Source organism: Oryctolagus cuniculus, chromosome 7, assembly GCF_964237555.1.
Source record: "Oryctolagus cuniculus chromosome 7, mOryCun1.1, whole genome shotgun sequence".
Taxonomy (NCBI): Eukaryota; Metazoa; Chordata; class Mammalia; order Lagomorpha; family Leporidae; genus Oryctolagus; species Oryctolagus cuniculus.
Genome location: NC_091438.1, coordinates 115,943,937 through 115,961,780, shown reverse-complemented (window position 1 = coordinate 115,961,780; position 17,844 = coordinate 115,943,937). Strand labels below are relative to the sequence as shown.

The following is a 17,844-nucleotide window of genomic DNA, read 5'->3' as shown; positions in this document are numbered from 1 at the left end:
TACACTCACTAATATCTGTGAAATGCCAACTATATTCTTCTCTTGTAACAAAAAGAAGGCACATCATCAAGGAACATAACACAAGTTCCAAGGACCTTTAAAATATATTCTCTCTCCCCGAATTATTGCAACAGTCTTCCAGCCCATAATGCAGAAAACGTAGGCTCAAAGAGGGGATGATTCGTCCAAGACCAGTCAACTTCATGTGAATTAATGAATGTACAGATACTTTGTATTCTTCTTGAACATCAAATTTCAGAGACCTTAAGTTATAACAATAAAGATGGTCAAGTGGTCTGCTCTTGGTGACACAATGCACACATGGAGAATCAACAATATTGCACTAAATAGCATCCAGTGGAAGGACAAAGCCAAGGGCAAAACAGTTGCCCAGACAGTTAACATCTTGGGAACTCATCAGCTAAGCCCTGTGAGAAACCCAAGTTCTACCACTGCCATCTGTCCTTGGGAATCATTCAGATGGGCAAAGCCAGAGAGTCACCAATCTCACCAGTATAAAGGGCAGACTCAACTATTAAGTTGTTGCGTTGTGATGGCCACCATGAGCAGACACTGAAATAAGACAGAGGCATTAACAGTAATGTTTCCTATAAAAAAGCTTTCAAATTATTTTTTAAGTAAGTAGTAATACTCCATGCTGATAAATATGTAGGAAAACAGACAATACAGTTCACCCAGAAGTACAACCTTTTAGGCCTTAATTTGACCAAAACAAAGATCAAAAGCCTTACACACACAGACACAAATACACAGATGTACATGCACACAAGTTCCTCCAGTAATTCTGGCACTTAACTGAAGGAAAAATTGCAGATGTGTATAAAGATGTGCTCACATAGATACTACTGTGCTTCCAAAAGGTCACAGAAAATGGAATTAAAAGGCGAGTTTCCTTCAGTGTAGAAATTTTTGACATCTATGAATATAGTTTGTTCAGGATGTGATTTTTCAAGATCTTCGATACGTGTGGATTTCAAAACTGTAACAAAAGTAAGCTTATTGTTTTAATTCCATTTGCTCTGGACTTCTAGAAGCCCCCTTGTAAAACCTGCATGGCTAGAAATAAAGTGTTTATTAAATCATGGTGTACGCACACGCAGGAATGCTTTATAGGGGTTGAAAATGACAATATTTGTGGGCAAATATTTCACAGTAAAGAAGACATGGAAAAGTAAAAAGAACAAGTCACAAATACAGCATTATACTATAATTTTAATTTTGAAAGAAATTGTATTCATGTAAGGAAGAGTGGTGGTATATACAGCAGAACATGGAGTGGATTTATGTCTGCGATGAGGCTTCAGATGATTTTTTTCTTCATGACTTGTGCATACTTCTACAACAACTATATACCACTTCTATGAATAGAAAATGTAGAAAACATAAAACAAGACCAGGTTCTGTCAGTTATCACTCTGTGACTCTGGGCCAGGAATTAACCTCTCTGAACTCCAGATCTATTCCTGGTTAAAACTGCACGTGTCATAGGCACCTTGCAAGATTCATGGGGAGATCAGTTATAAGCAAAAAAATAAATTAATAAATAGTGAATACACTTTGAGAACTACAAAGAGCTCCTCAAATGTAAGAGATTCTTTTTATCACTGTATCAGATGCAGAAGTTTTGGTTAAACGCTAGGGTGGCTGTACCTTAGGTACAGATAAGGAGAGAAACACACGCCCAGACTGTGACAGCACAGAAATAAACATGAAAGAGTGTGCGTGTCTATTCATACGGGCAAATAGATCACGCTGCACGCTCAGTCATCAGATGATGCATGTCTGCATCTCAGAGCTTCAGACTCTCTGCTGGAGCCATTTATATGGAAGATGAAGTAGCTCCTGCTCAGAAGTGAGCTTATGACTGTCTGGAGTTCACACAATTGCCAGCACACCCTTTAGTTTCAAAATTTCAAATGTACAGTCTTCATGGAGTCTGCACGACTCAGAATCACAAAAAATTCAGACCTCAGTCTCTAGAGGTGCCAGCATTTTAAAATTTAAATATGGAGGCCCTATCTCCTTTGATCATTCTTATGGATTTTATATCTCCTATTTTCTAAACAGTTTAAGAAGTCAAATCCACCCTGGCAGGCAAAGCCCTGAGGTGTGTGACTGAGGCAGCAACAGAGCAGGGCTCAGTGTTCCGCGGTTCCTAACCCAAGACGGGTGTGCGGGGTCAACCGGTGCCAATCACACTGGGCTTCTGGGACAGACTGGGAGGCCCCTGGCCTGTGTGAGAACTGCAAAGCCTGGTTTCCATCCTCATCACTGGAACATGGCGTAGCTCTGTGCTCGCCACCCCCATCATGTTCATGGCTTCATGCAGGTGAACAGGGTCAGCCACATCCAAGGACAGAATGAGCCTGTGTGTATTCCCTCAGCAGAGGCACTGCACACAGAAGCTATATCACTTCTAGGTCACCCTTCACCCTCACACCAGCTCTGCAAGGAGAACCTTCCCCCTCCTATGCTGAGGCATGCTCTAGGGCCCAGAGTACCTAGGCATCACAATTTGGAGGTGAAGACCCTACAGGTTCCTAAAAGGACTCCAATCCTTGAGGAGGGCTCTTTGATCTGGCAGGGCACAGGATGGGCGGGAGAAACAAAATTCACAGGCTGCAAAAAGTAGTTTCTGTCCTCTAGGAGCATACGAGGAACCTTTAAAAATTCATGGGAAATTCACATCCTGAAAAAACTATGGATGGAATTTAAAAGCTTTCAGGGGCCAGAGCTTGTGGCATAGCTGGTAAAGCCGCCACCTCCAGAGTCAGCATCCCACATGGGCACTGGTTCGAGTCCTGGCTGCTCCACTTCCAATCCAGCTCTCTGCTATGGCCTGGGAAAGCAGTACAAGATGCCCAAGTCCTTGGGCCCCTACAGCCACATGGGAGACCTGGAAGAAGCTCCTGGCTCCTGGCTTCGGATTGGCGCAGCTCAGGTCGTTGTGGCCAATTGGGGAGTGAACCAGTGTTGGAAGACTTCTCTCTCTGCCTTTCTTTCTCTCTCTGTGTAACTCTGCCTTTCAAATAAATCTTTAAAAAAAATTTCAACACCATGTAAAGTTTAAATTCTATTTTTCCTAATTGTTAAAAATTTATATAATGTGAACAAATTTCATGTCTTTCATATATATATATATAGATTTAGGAACACTGGTACTCCCCACCAGACCTTCCCTCCCTCCCACCCATGCCATCGCCCTCCCTCCTCCTTTCTCATTCTTTCAATTTCTACAATGACATACTTTCAGTTTATTTTATAATCATAAGCTTAATCTTCTATTAAGTAAATAATTCAACAGATAGCAAGAAGATAAAAACACTGTTCCTCAACAGTAGAGACAAGGGCTATAAATAATAATCAAGTCTCAAAATGTCAATTTTGCTCATATATATTAAATTTTTGTACTCTGTTACCACAAATCAGGGAAAACATATGGTATCTGTCTGGGACTGGTTTATTTCATCAAGTAAAATGGTTTCTAGTTGCATCCATTTTGTTGTGAGAGACAAGCTCTTTTTTACTGCTGAGTAGTATTCCATCATATATATATATATATATATATATATATATATACACACACACACACACACACACACACCCCACATTTTCTATATCCAGTCATCAGTTGAAGGACTTTTGGGTTTATTCTGTATCTTAGCTATTGTGAACTAAGCTGCAATAAACATGGAGATACAGATAACTCTTTCATATGCTGATTTCATTTGGTTTGCATAAATTTCCAGTACTAGGATAGCTGGGGCATAGGTAGATGTATTTTCAGAATTCTGAGGAATCTCTATACTGTCTTCCATAATGGCTGTACTAGTTTACATTCCCACCAACAGTGGATTAGGGTACTCCCCCCTCACCATCCTTACCAGCATTTTTTTTTTTTTTTTGATTTTTGTATGAAAGCTATTGTAACTGAGGTGAGGTGAAACCTCAATGTGGTTTATATTTGCATCTTCCTGATGGCTAGTGATCCTAAACATTTTTTCTGTGTCTGTTGGCCATCTGAATTTCATCTTTTGAAAAATGCTCATTCAATCCTTTGCCCATTTCTTAACTAGATTGTCTGTTCTGTTGTTGTTGAGTTTCTTGAGCTGTTTTTAGATTCTGGATACTAATCCTTTATTTGCTGCATAGTTTGAAAATATTTTCTCCCATTCTGTTGGTTCCATCTTCATTTTGTTGTGCTTCCTTTGCAGTGCAGAAAGCTTCTTAGCTTGATGTAATCCCATTTGTGTACTTTTACTTTTCTTACCTGTGTTTCTAGGATCTTTTCCAAGAAGTCTTTACCTATGCCAATGTCTTGCAGAGTTGCCCCCAATTTTTCCTCTAGTAATTGATGATATCAGGTAACGATTTAGATCCTTGATCCATTTTGAGTTGATTTTTATATAAGGTGTAAAGTAGGGATCTTGTTTCACACTTCTGCACGCAGAGATCCAAGTTTCCCAGCACCATTTGTTGAAGAGACTGTCCTTTCTGCAGAAATGGATTTTTAGCTCCTTTGTCAAAGATTAGCTGGTTGTAGATGCATGGATTGATTTCTGGAGTTTCTATTCTGTTTCATTGGTCTGCATGTCTATTTTTGTGCCAGTTTTGATTACAACTGCACTGTAGTATGTATTGAAATTTGGTATTGTGATGCCCCTGTTTTTTTGTTGCTTAAGATTACTTTAGCTATTGGGGGAGGGGGGGGTCTCTTTTGTTTCCATATGAATTCTGCATATCTTTTTGTAGATCTGAGAAGAATGTCATTGGTATTTCAAGAAGGATCGAATCAAATTTGTAAACTGCTTTTAGTAGTATGGACATTTTCATGATACTAATTCTTCCAATCCACAAACATAGAAATTTTTTCATTTTTGTGTGTGTCTTCTATTTCTTTCTTTAATGTTTTGTAATTTTTCTCATAGAGCTATTTTACCTCCTTAGTTAAATTTATTCCTAGGTATTTAAATTTGTTTGTAGAGATTGCCATCAACAAGTCGGTGACACCAGCACCATCACAAGCACATTCATGGAGTGGGCTTCAAGAGTCAAGCCCCTCAGGAGGCCGGCGCCGTGGTTCACTAGGCTAATCCTCCGCCTTGCGGCACCGGCACACCAGGTTCTAGTCCCGGTCAGGGCGCCGGATTCTGTCCCGGTTGCCCCTCTTCCAGGCCAGCTGTGGCCAGGGAAGGCAGTGGAGGATGGCCCAAGTCCTTGGGCCCTGCACCCCATGGGAGACCAGGATAAGTACCTGGCTCCTGCCATCGGATCAGCACAATGCGCCGGCCGCAGCGTGCCAGCCGCGGCAGCCATTGGAGGGTGAACCAACGGCAAAGGAAGACCTTTCTCTCTGTCTCTCTCTCTCTCTCACTGTCCACTCTGCCTGTCAAAAAAAAAAAAAAAAAAAAAAAAGAGTCAAGCCCCTCAGGCATCAAAGAGACCTCCACCTTTGTCATGAAAGAGCTGGGGACTCCAGACGGGCACATTGATTCCAGGCCCAGCTAAGCTGCCTGAGCCCAAGAATAAGGAATGAACCACACCACATTCGTGTAAGACTGGAAAACGTGTTATGGGTGAAGATTCCCCAAACAAGCTCTACACTGTGGTTACCTATGTACCTGTCACCACACTAAAAAATCTGCAGTCAATGAGGATGAGAACTAACAACTGTAAAACTGAAAAACAAAAGAAAAAAATAATTTTTCTCTATGACCCTGCTTTCAGGTGAGCAAGTGGAGATCCAGGTGACAGGCAGGTGAGCTGTTCCCAAGATCACACAGCTGTGTCAGGTTCAGAACCTTTGAACTTAGTGGTTCACATACACCTTTGGAGATCCAAACAGTAGCTGATAAACTTTCAGTTTCAGCACTGCCTACATGATGACACTCCTCAGAATAGTCTGACTTCTCTCCTGAGGTGCATAGGAGTAAGTCCTAATTTGTAGGGGCCCTAACTGTGCCCTTGAAGTGAGAACTACTAACACCTGCAGGTGGAAAGGACATGGGCCTCTATGCTACCCAATGCTGGGGTCCATTTCCAACCCCCAAATTTGCAATATACTTGCTCTTGTGAAGGTCATTTGACATCTCACGTCCTCAGTTTCCTCATCTGTCTTACGGGAACAATACATTTTTTTTTAATTCTTAGAGGACTGAATTAAACAAGATCAAGTATATAAAAGCAGCTAGCACGGCAAGTATTATCTCCTTACCTCTTTAAAGGTCAGCACTGAGAAGAGAATTCATTAAGGGGAAGAATACATTTCTGAATTTACCAAACTGGCTTGAAAGCATTCATGGTCTCACTTCCCAGAATAATGAACATTCCTTTCCCATCATGAATTATAGGAATTGAAATTATAGACTTAGTCCTCTAAATTACATCACAGAACCAGCTTCCTGACAGTGGCAATTTTGAAATAGAAGGTTTTTAGCTACAAATTAACTTTTTATTGTGATACATTTCAAACTGAGCCCATCCAATGAGACACTAAATATAGAGAGTCCCAATTTTTACCTGATGGCTTAGGCTTCTTTGCTATTACAGTAGATCTGGGATAGCTATGGGCATGGGTCAGTCCTGAACAGTGAAGTGAATAAACAAATTTGGGGATGATCTGGAGGGAAAAGACTGTAAAGGAAAAGGAAAGCAAAATAAAGAAGTGGGATGACTGAAGTGAGATGAAAAGTACACTTGCTGCTTCCCGAACGTAAGCATGTGAGGATGCCTCAGATCAGAGGGACTCAGCACAGTGCAAGTCCTGCCTTCTGCAAAGACTTTGCTGGAAGGCCTTAGGGGTCACTTCTCTTTGGGTTCCAGGTTTCTGCATATTTAAATAACTGGGTTTGTGCATGCCTAAAGGAGCTTCTCTCTCTGACACCCCACAACTGGCTAACTCTACACATCATTCTTTTTTAAAAAAGATTTATTTATCTATTTGAAAGTCAGAGATACAGACAGAAGGGAGGTAGAAAGAGAGAAGAGAATCTCCCATCCACTGGTTCACTCTCCAAATGGCTGCCAATGGCCAGAGCTGGGCCAGTCTGAAGCTTCTTCCGGGTCTCCCCTGTGAATACAGGGACCCAAGCACTTCCATCTTCTGTTACTTTCCCAGGTGCGTTAGCAGGGAGCTGGATAGGAAGTGGAGCAGTTGGGACTTGAACTGGCACACATACAGAATGCTGGCACTGCAGGCAGAAGCTTAACCTTCTTATTATTTTTAAAGATTTATTTATTTATTTGAAAGTCAGAGTTAGAGGGTGATACACAGGCAGAGAGAGTGAAATCTTCCACCTGCTGTTTCACTCTCCAAATGGCCACAATTGCCAGGGCTGGGCCAGGCTGAAGCCAGGATCAAGGAGCTTCTTTAGGGTCACCCATATGGGTGCAGGGTCCAAGGATGTGGGCCATCTTCTGCTGATTTCCCAGGCACATTAGTAGGGAGCTGGATTGGAAATGGAGCAGCTGGGAATCGAAACAGTGCATCTGCAGGCAGCGGCTTTGGCCACTAGGCTACTCTACAATGCTGGCCCCAAGGAGGCTTAACCTTCTATGCACAGTGCCAGGCCCTTACACATGACTCTCATGCACTCAATGCCCACATGACAAAACTAGTGTCTGGTATGTAGCATTGTGGTTCCAATTATCATTTCACTGGAGGCTGATTTGGTCATCATTTCCTTGCTCCTTCCTTCCTCTCTTCCATTCTATCCTCCCCTGAATGCCTTTATTTCTTCCTTCAGTGACCAATTAGCATATCTGGCACATGCCAGGGCCTCCCACATTAGGACACGGCACGGAGTGAGACAAGTCACTCAGAGGAGCCGGTAGTCTGACATGGCTGAGACAACTCATTCTGCTACAGATGCTCATGTGCTAGGAAACAGGTGAACAGAAGGTGCTGTATGTGGCATCAGGAAAGGATTTCTTAATTCTGCTAAGAGGATATATAAAGACGGGACAAGCAGTGAGATAATGTAGCTAACAATGTCACATTACTTAAAATTTAAGGGTTTTTATTATGCTTGGTACAATTCTAAGCTTTAGGAGGTTAAATAAATCTTGGACCAACCTCAAAACCTGGGTACATTTTTTACCCCATCTGAACAGCTGAGTAAGCAAAAGAGGCAGAAAGACATTAAGAAACTTGCTTTAAACTACCACATGATGTAGTAATCCTCCTTTTGGGTATATAGTACCTTCAAAAGAAATTGTATCAATATGTCAAAAAGGTGTTTACAGGCCATCATCATTGAAGCATTATTCACAATAGCCAAAGTATTGCATTAACCTAAGTGGTGACTATTAGCAGATGAATGGATAAAGAATATATGGGGTGTGTGTGTGTGTGTGTGTGTGTGTGTAACAGAATATTATTCATCCTTCAAAAAGAAAGACATCTTATAATTTGCAACAACATGGGTAAGACTGGAGGATATGTATGTTAAGTGACTTCAACCAGACACAGAAAGACAAAAACTACATGATGCCATTTATATGTGAAGTCTTAAAAAGTTAACCTCATAGAAGCAGAGAATAGAATGATGGTTAATCAGTGGCTGGTTCATCCCTGTCCATCAAGTTCACTGCTATCCTTTTGTCTTAACAAGCATGTGTGGAGTGGATACATGAATAAACTAATGAAAATGGTGGCAACTGGTTCTCAACTAACCTTATTCAGACTCCTTTTTTTTTTTTTTTTTTTTTTTTTGACAGGCAGAATGGACAGTGAGAGAGAGAGACAGAGAGAAAGGTCTTCCTTTTGCCGTTGTCGTTGGTTCACCCTCCAATGGATGCCGCGGCCGGCACATCGCGCTGATCCGAAGCCAGGAGCCAGGTGCTTCTCCTGGTCTCCCATGCAGGTGCAGGGCCCAAGCATTTGGGCCATCCTCCACTGCACTCCCGGGCCACAGCAGAGAACTGGCGTGGAAGAGGGGCAACCGGGACAGAATCCGGCAACCCGACCAGGACTAGAACCCGGTGTGCGGGTGCCGCAAGGTGGAGGATTAGCCTAGTGAGCCGCGGCACCGGCCTTCAGACTCCGTTTCTATGACAAACAATTCTTCCTTTATCATCTGAAAATGATTATATAACCTGCCTACACATACAACATTTATGCATGTAAAAATTTCCTAATTATAATATAAAGGAGAGATAACAAAGATAGGTTTTGATGAGAAAACAATGTGAATGTATACTTTGTTACAAATATAATAAGAGGACAAAATGCTACAGTTAAATTTTGGTACTGTCTTGTGATGATTAAACTTTAGCTCCCAAGAGCATTCAGTTTAGTACTGTTGACCCTTCTTTCTGCATATGTGACATTACTGACATAGGACCAAAAAGCAGAGTCACAAAGAAAGCAAAGGCTACATGAACTGAGTGAGCAGTCTGTCAGTAAGTCAAATGTAAAGAACATCACAGTGGAGGAGTTTTCCAAAATGATGAACAACCTTACTAAGATCCCACCAAAACAAAGCATACCCTTCTCTCAATGCAGTTGCATTTTTGGAAAATTCAGTATCACAAATATGGTGTAAAAGTACTTTGTTTTTACACAAAATAGAGTTAGGCTTTAGTTTCAAGTAACCACAAGCAAGTCTTTCATTCACATGAATGCCTGGCAAGACTTCACGGAGCACAGGAAACTGTCCTTTGTTGTGTGCGACTGTCTTGGACATTGTAAAATGTTTTGCAGCTTTGGTCCCTAACAATTACATTCATGTGTTACCACTCCCTCCATCAAAAGCTGTGAACTGTACTGCATGCATTGATTTCCTAATCACCCCTCTGGGAGACAGTCAGGTGGAGAATCTCTGGGGCAAAAGAAAGACAATGAGCTGAGGAGTTGTCCCATTTGAGTTTGAATTCCATTTCTGCAACCCATAGAAACCCTGGGCATGCCAGGGACCCTGCCTGGACCTTAGCGGACCCATCAGTAAAAGGGGAATAGTGCAAACCTCAGAAAATCGTTAGGCATCACATGGGGCAGGAAGCAGAATCAGCTTGACACCAGAGAAGCACATTACAGGCACGTCATTTGCACCAGCCTTCTGAGACCTGCATGCTGTTGCACTGGCCAGGATGGCACGAACCTTTCAGAGACTCCTGGGTCCCAGAGACCAGGCGTAGCTTCCTGGAACCCGGAACACCCCAGCCTCTTCTCTTCCTGTTGGTTTTCCTCTTTGGGGCCAGTTTCCCTCTCTGGATCTCAGCTGTTCTCCTCAACCTTTGCTAAAAGCATCCACTTTGAACTGAAGGAAGAACAGATCTGGTTTTGATGGGACACAAATAAGGTGATGTCTGATTTTCACAGAATACATGAAATCAGCCCTGAAATACGAGCATGGCCATTGCATTTATTACATGGGACAGTATTGAATCTTTGGCTACTCTTTGCCTCTCATCAGCAATGCCCTAGTTATTCTGTATACACTGTTGCTTCTTAATTACTAAGTAATTTTATTTTGTGTGCAATAAGTATCACCAGGCAACTACAATGTGAGCCATTGTGTTTACTAGATACACAACACTGATGAACAAAAAGATACAGCCTTATTTATCTGTGAGTTTACAGAGGTCCACAATAAATATTTCCTGAAGGAAAAGCAGACACATCTTTTTCTTGTAGACATTTGTGCAGCTAGAAATACTCTTTTTCTCTTCCTTCACTTAGCTGATCCTTTCCAACTCACTCACCCACTTCCACGTCAGCATTGCCCTTTACGTGAAATTTTTAGGAGCACTGCAGGCAAAGCTAGGCCTTTGTCCCTGGGCAGCAAGGGCACACCTGTGTCCTGACAACTGCGGATTTACTTTGTGATTTATGTGTCATCACCAGATTATGAAAGCTTCATGGGCAAGGACCACGTGCTATTCATATTCAGATCCCCCAGGAAACAGAGCTACATGTGCAATAAAGCAGGCATCCAACGGGCTACCACATTTGGATTGTCCTGTCAGCATCCCATCTGCTCAAAGCCCACTATGGATGAAGCAGTCCTAGTTAACTCCACCCCCTTTTAAAACATTATTTAATTTAATCTTTATGAGAGAGAGAGAGAGAGAGATTTGATTCTAGGTCTCTCATGTGGGGCTCAGGTATTTGAGCTATTATATGCATATAATAGGAAGCTGGGTCAGAAACCAAGGAGCAGGACTCAAATCCAGGCACTCAGATATTGGATGTAAGCATCCTTAACCATGCCTACCCCCCAAATCCACCCCTTTTATCTTCACTGGGGAACATTCTGCAGGAAGAAAGTGACTAAGAGTGTTCATATGACAGTGATAATACTGAGCTTATGTGAATGCATTTATAGGAAATTATTTATAAGATTTGTTATAGGACTTAAATTATTAGACCTCAGCTTTCCCACCTGTAAAATGGTGATAATAGTGTCTGCTTGTACTTTGTGGAATTGTTGTAATATGGTTACGAATGGTACACAGTAGTGATAGTAAGTGTAGGCTCACTCAAACAAATGAGCAGCATTCTTGAGTGACTGTGACAACAAGGTTACTGAAACATCTTGAGAGCTGATCCAGATCACTGTCATCCATCCTAAAAATCAGACTTATATGTAAGATACTGTGGCATATATCATGTTTTATGCCATAAAATTATAATGATTTTATGGAATAAAATTGTAAATGGAGAGAGAAGTGAGTCAGTGAGGTTCACTGAAAAAGACACAGGTCTTCCAGCTGGTAAGTCTGTTCTGAGTATACAGCCAGGTCAAGGTCACTTCCAGAACCTGTTCTTTTAATCCAGAATGAAGACAACACCTCTGCTGCCATGCTGTCCACTGGTCTGGTCTGAGGCCCTGATCAAATTTTGACATGAAAACCATTTCCTGATTTGCTACTGTTCCTACTGTTACTAATAACAATGTTTATGTATGATACTGTCTGCACTCTCACTGACATCCTTGATAGATTAGCAATATCCAAATATCTGAGAACATGAACAACTTTCAATATTGATTTATTCCCTCCAACACACTAATAATGGAGCAGAATTTATTCCTATAAAGCTTGGGATCAGGAGTTCTTTGAAATTCAAGACAGAGTGCAAATTGCTGCAAAGGGTCTCTTTAATTGGGATCAAAACATTTTTGACAGCTTTTGGGTTTTAAAATTCTAGCTATTGTTGCATTCTGCAAATGTTTCTTTTTCTGGGTTTAAAAAAATGTGCAGTGAAGCTTGAGCAAAAATACCTTAGACAAGATAAACAATGAAGATTTGTCATTCCGAATGACAAAGACCCAGTTTTCCATTTCTTTGATGTGTAGAGCAAAATACTTCACTTAAACTCCCATCCTGAACAATGCAGTCAGTCCCCCGCTGGGCAATGACAAAGGTTTAGTAAACCATTCCTACTCATCAAAACCAAGGGAGGCTTTTCACATGGAAAACATCAATAGGCAGAGGTTTAAGGGAGAAACAGAAACTTAAAATTCATCTCAGAAATCTACTTGGACCTTGTTCAATACCTCATCCTGTACCTGCTTCCCTTCAACATTATCCCGTCACAGGTCAATGCTTGAATATCCCCAGTGAAGGGGAACTCACTGACACAGATGGCAGCCCACCCACCTTGTGAACAGCTCTGACTTCTTACCAATAAGCTGAAACTGCCTCCTAGAAACGTCTGTTGTCTGGTCATGGCTCCATTTCTTGAGGCCACATAGAATAAGCCAGCTCCTTCTACTAGACAACTCCATGGAGGTATAATAACAACCACTGAGAGGTGCCCTGATGCCTATCATCCCAACCTTGGATTTAACCACGTGCAGTGACTTTCTCCCCTTTCACCAGAATTGTGCTGAAGCACATTACAAAGCTACGGTTGTAGAGCGGTATGGTGCAGAGGTCTACTGTTAAACAAAAAGAACTGCAGTAGACTAAGCCACGCAGAAAACACGTAGCTTTGCTTCCTTCCAGATTCTCCATGAAGGATCTTACATTTTCTCCACAAACACAGAGGGCTTTGGGCTGAAATGATGATTTTACTCCTGTTTTCTTTGTGTCCAGCTACAGAATCAAAACAGTGCTACAAGATTTGCTGAAATCTTTCTGGGGACAGTTTAGCCATCCTAAATAAGGAGGTAAAGAATACACACTTAGCTGTGCTCATTAGTTAAATCCTGGTGATTAATATACGTAAAGTGATTACTATGCACCTCATATACAAAAGGTACTCAACGTATGGGAGTTGCTATTACTAGTTATTATTTTTACTGCGGTGATATATAGAACATAACATTCACCATTTTATCTGGGTATGGCCTATCTGATGGTGGGATACACGTCGGAATATCAAGGCCCAAAACATGGTCCCTGGGCAAGAGAAAATGTCAGGTATCCCATGCTGCTGCTGATCCTGTCCTGTCTCTTTGATTATGCCAGTTGTCATGGTGATGGACATGTTGGCATTGGGAAGAGACCACTGGGGCATATAAATCATTGTGAAAGCACATCTCAGTTAGGCTTGAGCCACATGATGTGGCTCCCATACAGGGAGCTAAAGGACCAATAATAATATCCTCCAAGTTGGTCGAAGCCCAGCGTTCTCCACCTCCTGTGTGGTATCCAGGCCCTGTCTGCAGCAAGAAGTCCTGGTTCAGCACAGTGTCCAGTTCCCCATCTGCCCTGGTCTCCTCCTCAGCATATACTTTAGTTTACCAAGATCCTTCAAACACTATGGTGGCCACACTGAGCACGGGTCTCCCAGTTCCGTGGGTTCTGAAACCACGCTCTTAGGAGGCAGGAGAGCTCTCCATCTGCTGAATCCAAGCCCTTTCCTGGCAACGCTCATGCCCTCCTTCTACATTCCTTTCTACCAAGGCATCCCTAGATAGGTTCACCTTTTCCATACTATATGATAAAAATCACACTAATTTTCATCCTTAGTTCTACCTCTTACATGATGGGTTAATTTTAAATATGTATATATTTAAAATTTTCTGTATATTAAGACATTTAGGATCTTAAAAAATCTTCCTGACTGGGGAGAGACTGCCCCTCTCATGGCTAGCCAAGTCTTAGACACAGCAAAGAACCCAGATGGAGCCATATCTCCTCTGGCTCACATACCACACAAGGCAATATTCCACCGCCTTAAATCATCCCACAGCTCGGGGCCAGGCCAATGGAACCACCTTTATAATTTACAATTAGATTAAAATAGGCAAACCAGCCAAGAGTAAACTGTTCACCCTACTCTACCTTTCCCTTTCCATGGAAACCCCCATGCTCCCTTTGCTCCCGTGTGTGGTCTCCTGAGCCCTCTGATATCTCTGCCATGTGGCCTATGGTGGCGCCCATCTCTAGGACTCAGAAGTACAATGAGCTTTCATCCCCTGAATATCTCTTGCGCCCCATCTTATTGCTGCACCTGACTGACCATCTCATAAAAAGCACAAAATACAGGTGAACTTGGGATGGCCACGTCCCTTGGGAGCTAAGAGATGCTGCGGATTGGACTGTCTGGGTTCTAATGTGCCTCTGCCACCACGTGCATGCACTTTTCTGCTCTGATATCTTCAGCTATAGAATGGGGATGATAACAGCACCCACTTTCCAGGGCTGTTGTGAGGTTTAAATGACCTGGCACTTACAATGGTTGTCATGTAACATGTACTTGATGAAGCAGCTATTTTTTGTTTGTTTGTTTGTTGTTGTTCATGGTATGGGGTGGATGAAACTGAGTAATGTATGTAAAGTGACTACTACACACTTCATATACAGGAGGTATTCAATAAATGAGAGCTACTTTTAGCAGTTCTTACTTTTATTGTGGTGATATATAGAGTATAACATTTACCATTTTAACTATTTTTAGGTGTACATTCATTGACATTAAGTACACTCACATTTTTTTACAACCATTCCCAAAGCATTTTCATCTTTCCATACTTAAGCTCTGAGCACACTGAACAGTAACTCCCCCTGCTTCCTTTTCCCTAGCCCCTGTCAACCACCATTCTACTTTGTCTCCAAGATTCTGATTATTCCAGATACCTCTAAGCAGAAATACACAGTACCTGCCTCATTTCACTCAGCATAATGTCTTCACTGCTCACCCACACTGTAGTGCTTATCAGACTCTCCTTTCATTTCAGGGCTTGTTGTATAACACTGTATGCAAACACTACACTTTGTTTGCCCATTAGCAGACATCTGAATCACTTCTACCTTTTGGCTATTGTGAACAATGCTGCTATAACTATGGGTGTACAAATATCTGTTCTATCATTAGCTATTTAGGAGTAATACTTCTATCCTTTTTTAATTTCAAGTAAAGTCCTTTTCACTTTTAAGTTGCAATCCTACTATTTTACATTACCCTAATAATACCCAGAACAAGGATGCAAATGACCAAAGCCAAGTAACTTTGTGGGTTGAAAATCACTTAGGAAGTGCTTGATAAGTCACCTTTGTGAAGTTAAAAAGGAGGTGATAAGTGTGGAGGTGTTTGATAAACCTGCAACATGCTAGACAAAAAAAAGGAAAAACACATCATTGGACTCTCACTTTCTTGACACAACAGATCATGGAACATTTTCCTGTTTTTCTCTTCCCATCAGTGAACAGGACCAACAGTGTCAGGTGAGCTCTGTGGATGACTCTGGGAGTTAATTGCAGCTGTGAGGTTGATGAAAACACAAACTGTGCCTTTGGTGGGTTCAACAAACTTATCAGCCCTTCCATTTCCTGGCTGTGTTGTAATAGATTTTTTTTTAAGGCTGAGAATTCTGTTCTTTTTGATTACGGCAATTGCAAGGTGCTACAGGTTAAACTCAAGAGAGTCTGGATGCTTTGACGGAGTCAAAAGACCTACATGTATCTCCCTCTAGGAAGCACGTCATTAAAGTTGCCAACACACAAAGAAATTTAACTTAAACTGTCATGTCGCCCCACTGCTCTTCAAAGCTCATCAATCTCCCATTAGATTACCAGGACAGTGTGACACTTTTGTCACAATTACACTGCAAGAATCACAGTGCAGTCACACTGTGGCCAAGTCAGCAAAGAGCCCCTCTTTGATGGACGATCACAGTTGATCAAATTTGTCAGTTGCTTTATGTGTTTTTATGCTTGTTTGATATTCCTGCCCAGAGAGCAGAGGCTTTTAAGGGTACGCCTGTCAATGGATTCCATTTCACAATGCCATGTGATTCTTTTACTTACCCCTGTCTTCTCATCAAAGATTTTGATTCCTCCAAAGGAGATGGTTAAAAAGATTTTCTGTTTGTGTTCCCCTTTGGAACGAGCGCCAGCAACAACGCCCTGTTGAAAGGGAGGACATGGTTTTTAGTTTAGTGTTTTCATTTGAAAATTCCCTCTGCTCCCAAAGGCATGCCAGATACCATCAAGTGATACCACCAATCATGCACAGTCCTTTCCCTTCGCCTGCTATACTTCCCTACGCTCTGAGTTACTCATCTTAATGCATTTGGGTGCGACTTGTTCTACTCATCCTAACACTGTATAAACGGGGCGTTTGAACATTTATTCATTTGATGAACCAAAATTGATCCAAGGCCTGCCTGCTCCCTAGATACCTGAATCAGAGTTGAGGATCCCAAGATAGACACAACACAGTCCTTGTATTAATCTCTCCATTGGATATGGCTTTAATTCTTTAAATTAAGGTGAATTGCTAGATATATGCTTAGATATGACTATATTTTTATATTTCTGGAAAAAAGTTTGCATGCAAATCAATTTTACAGATTAGAAAGAAAATAAAATGAAAACTGATGCTACATTGTATGTGCTAATTACATTTGGAAAGAGGTGATCCTTAAGGTGATAACCCTATTGTTTGCAATTTTGATCCAAATTCATTTAGATTCTCCATTACCTTTTCCCCTGTCCCTCCTGTGCTTCCAGGGAAAATATCTACAAAATGCATTCCACTCACCAAGATACCTGTTTATTTACTGTTCTCAACTTTTTTTGAAAGTGAACGTAAGTGTATGAGTTAAAGAGAAAGTAAACTTCCTAAGAGGAAGGGCTGTGACTTTGCTCACTGCTTTATCCCTAATGCTTATGGCAACCTCTGGAGGACAGGAAGAGTTTTTGCAAGTAACTGTTAAATGAATGATGAATGTGTAGATACAGCATTCCTCCAAAGTTGATACAACTCAAGTTAAGAGTAAAGGCACCCCCTTTTTCAATTAGGCTCAGTGGCCATGAGCTTCATACTACGGTGTAATCAAAGAGTCAAGGTCATTCAAGGGCTCCACATTCATGGGCTGCTGCCATCTTTAGTTGTCTTGGGGGTCCTGGGTGGCAAGATTAAGCTGGTTCTCAGCAGTTATGGTACTGCCCTATTAGGAGAACAAAAGTCTAAAATAATATTGACCTAGTATTTCCAGGAGATAAAAGTAAGTTGTGCTGTTCTTAGCATAGTCTGTTCCCAGCCTCTGTTTCTGGGAACAGTTGGCATTAGAGAATTCTACGTATGTCCAGGGGCATGAGGGAGGTTCATACTCTTGAGGCTGTCTGATTATCCTCATTTTGGGTACTGGAAATTGTCTGCAGAATTAGTATATCTAATACTACTTGTTCCGTGTGATCCTGAACAAATTATTTAAACTCATACTTAGTTCCACTTCTCTAATTCTCCAAGTGTAAATACTCTTTTTGCATGGGTGAGAGAACTAAATGAACATTTATGTGAAGTACCTAGCACTCCGTACCAAATACTAATAAAATTAATTTCTTCTAGTAAATGAATGAATGTCCATTAAAGTTTGTGGTCCAGTTCCTGTTTGGATATCTACTAGGAGGAAATGCACTCCCTCA

The 17,844-nt window shown here is 41.5% G+C and overlaps 1 protein-coding gene across 15 annotated transcripts in view; it reads right to left on the bottom strand.

Moving 5' to 3' along the window:
• The window catches only part of DAB1 (DAB adaptor protein 1), a 911,827-nt gene that overhangs the window by 127,184 nt on the left and 766,799 nt on the right, over positions 1–17,844 (bottom strand). For all 15 annotated transcript variants that reach the window (XM_051857724.2, XM_051857725.2, XM_051857727.2 and 12 more), the window contains one exon: positions 16,222–16,320. In XM_051857724.2, the coding sequence (XP_051713684.1) occupies positions 16,222–16,320 (99 nt within the window). The remainder of the gene's footprint in view (positions 1–16,221; positions 16,321–17,844) is intronic.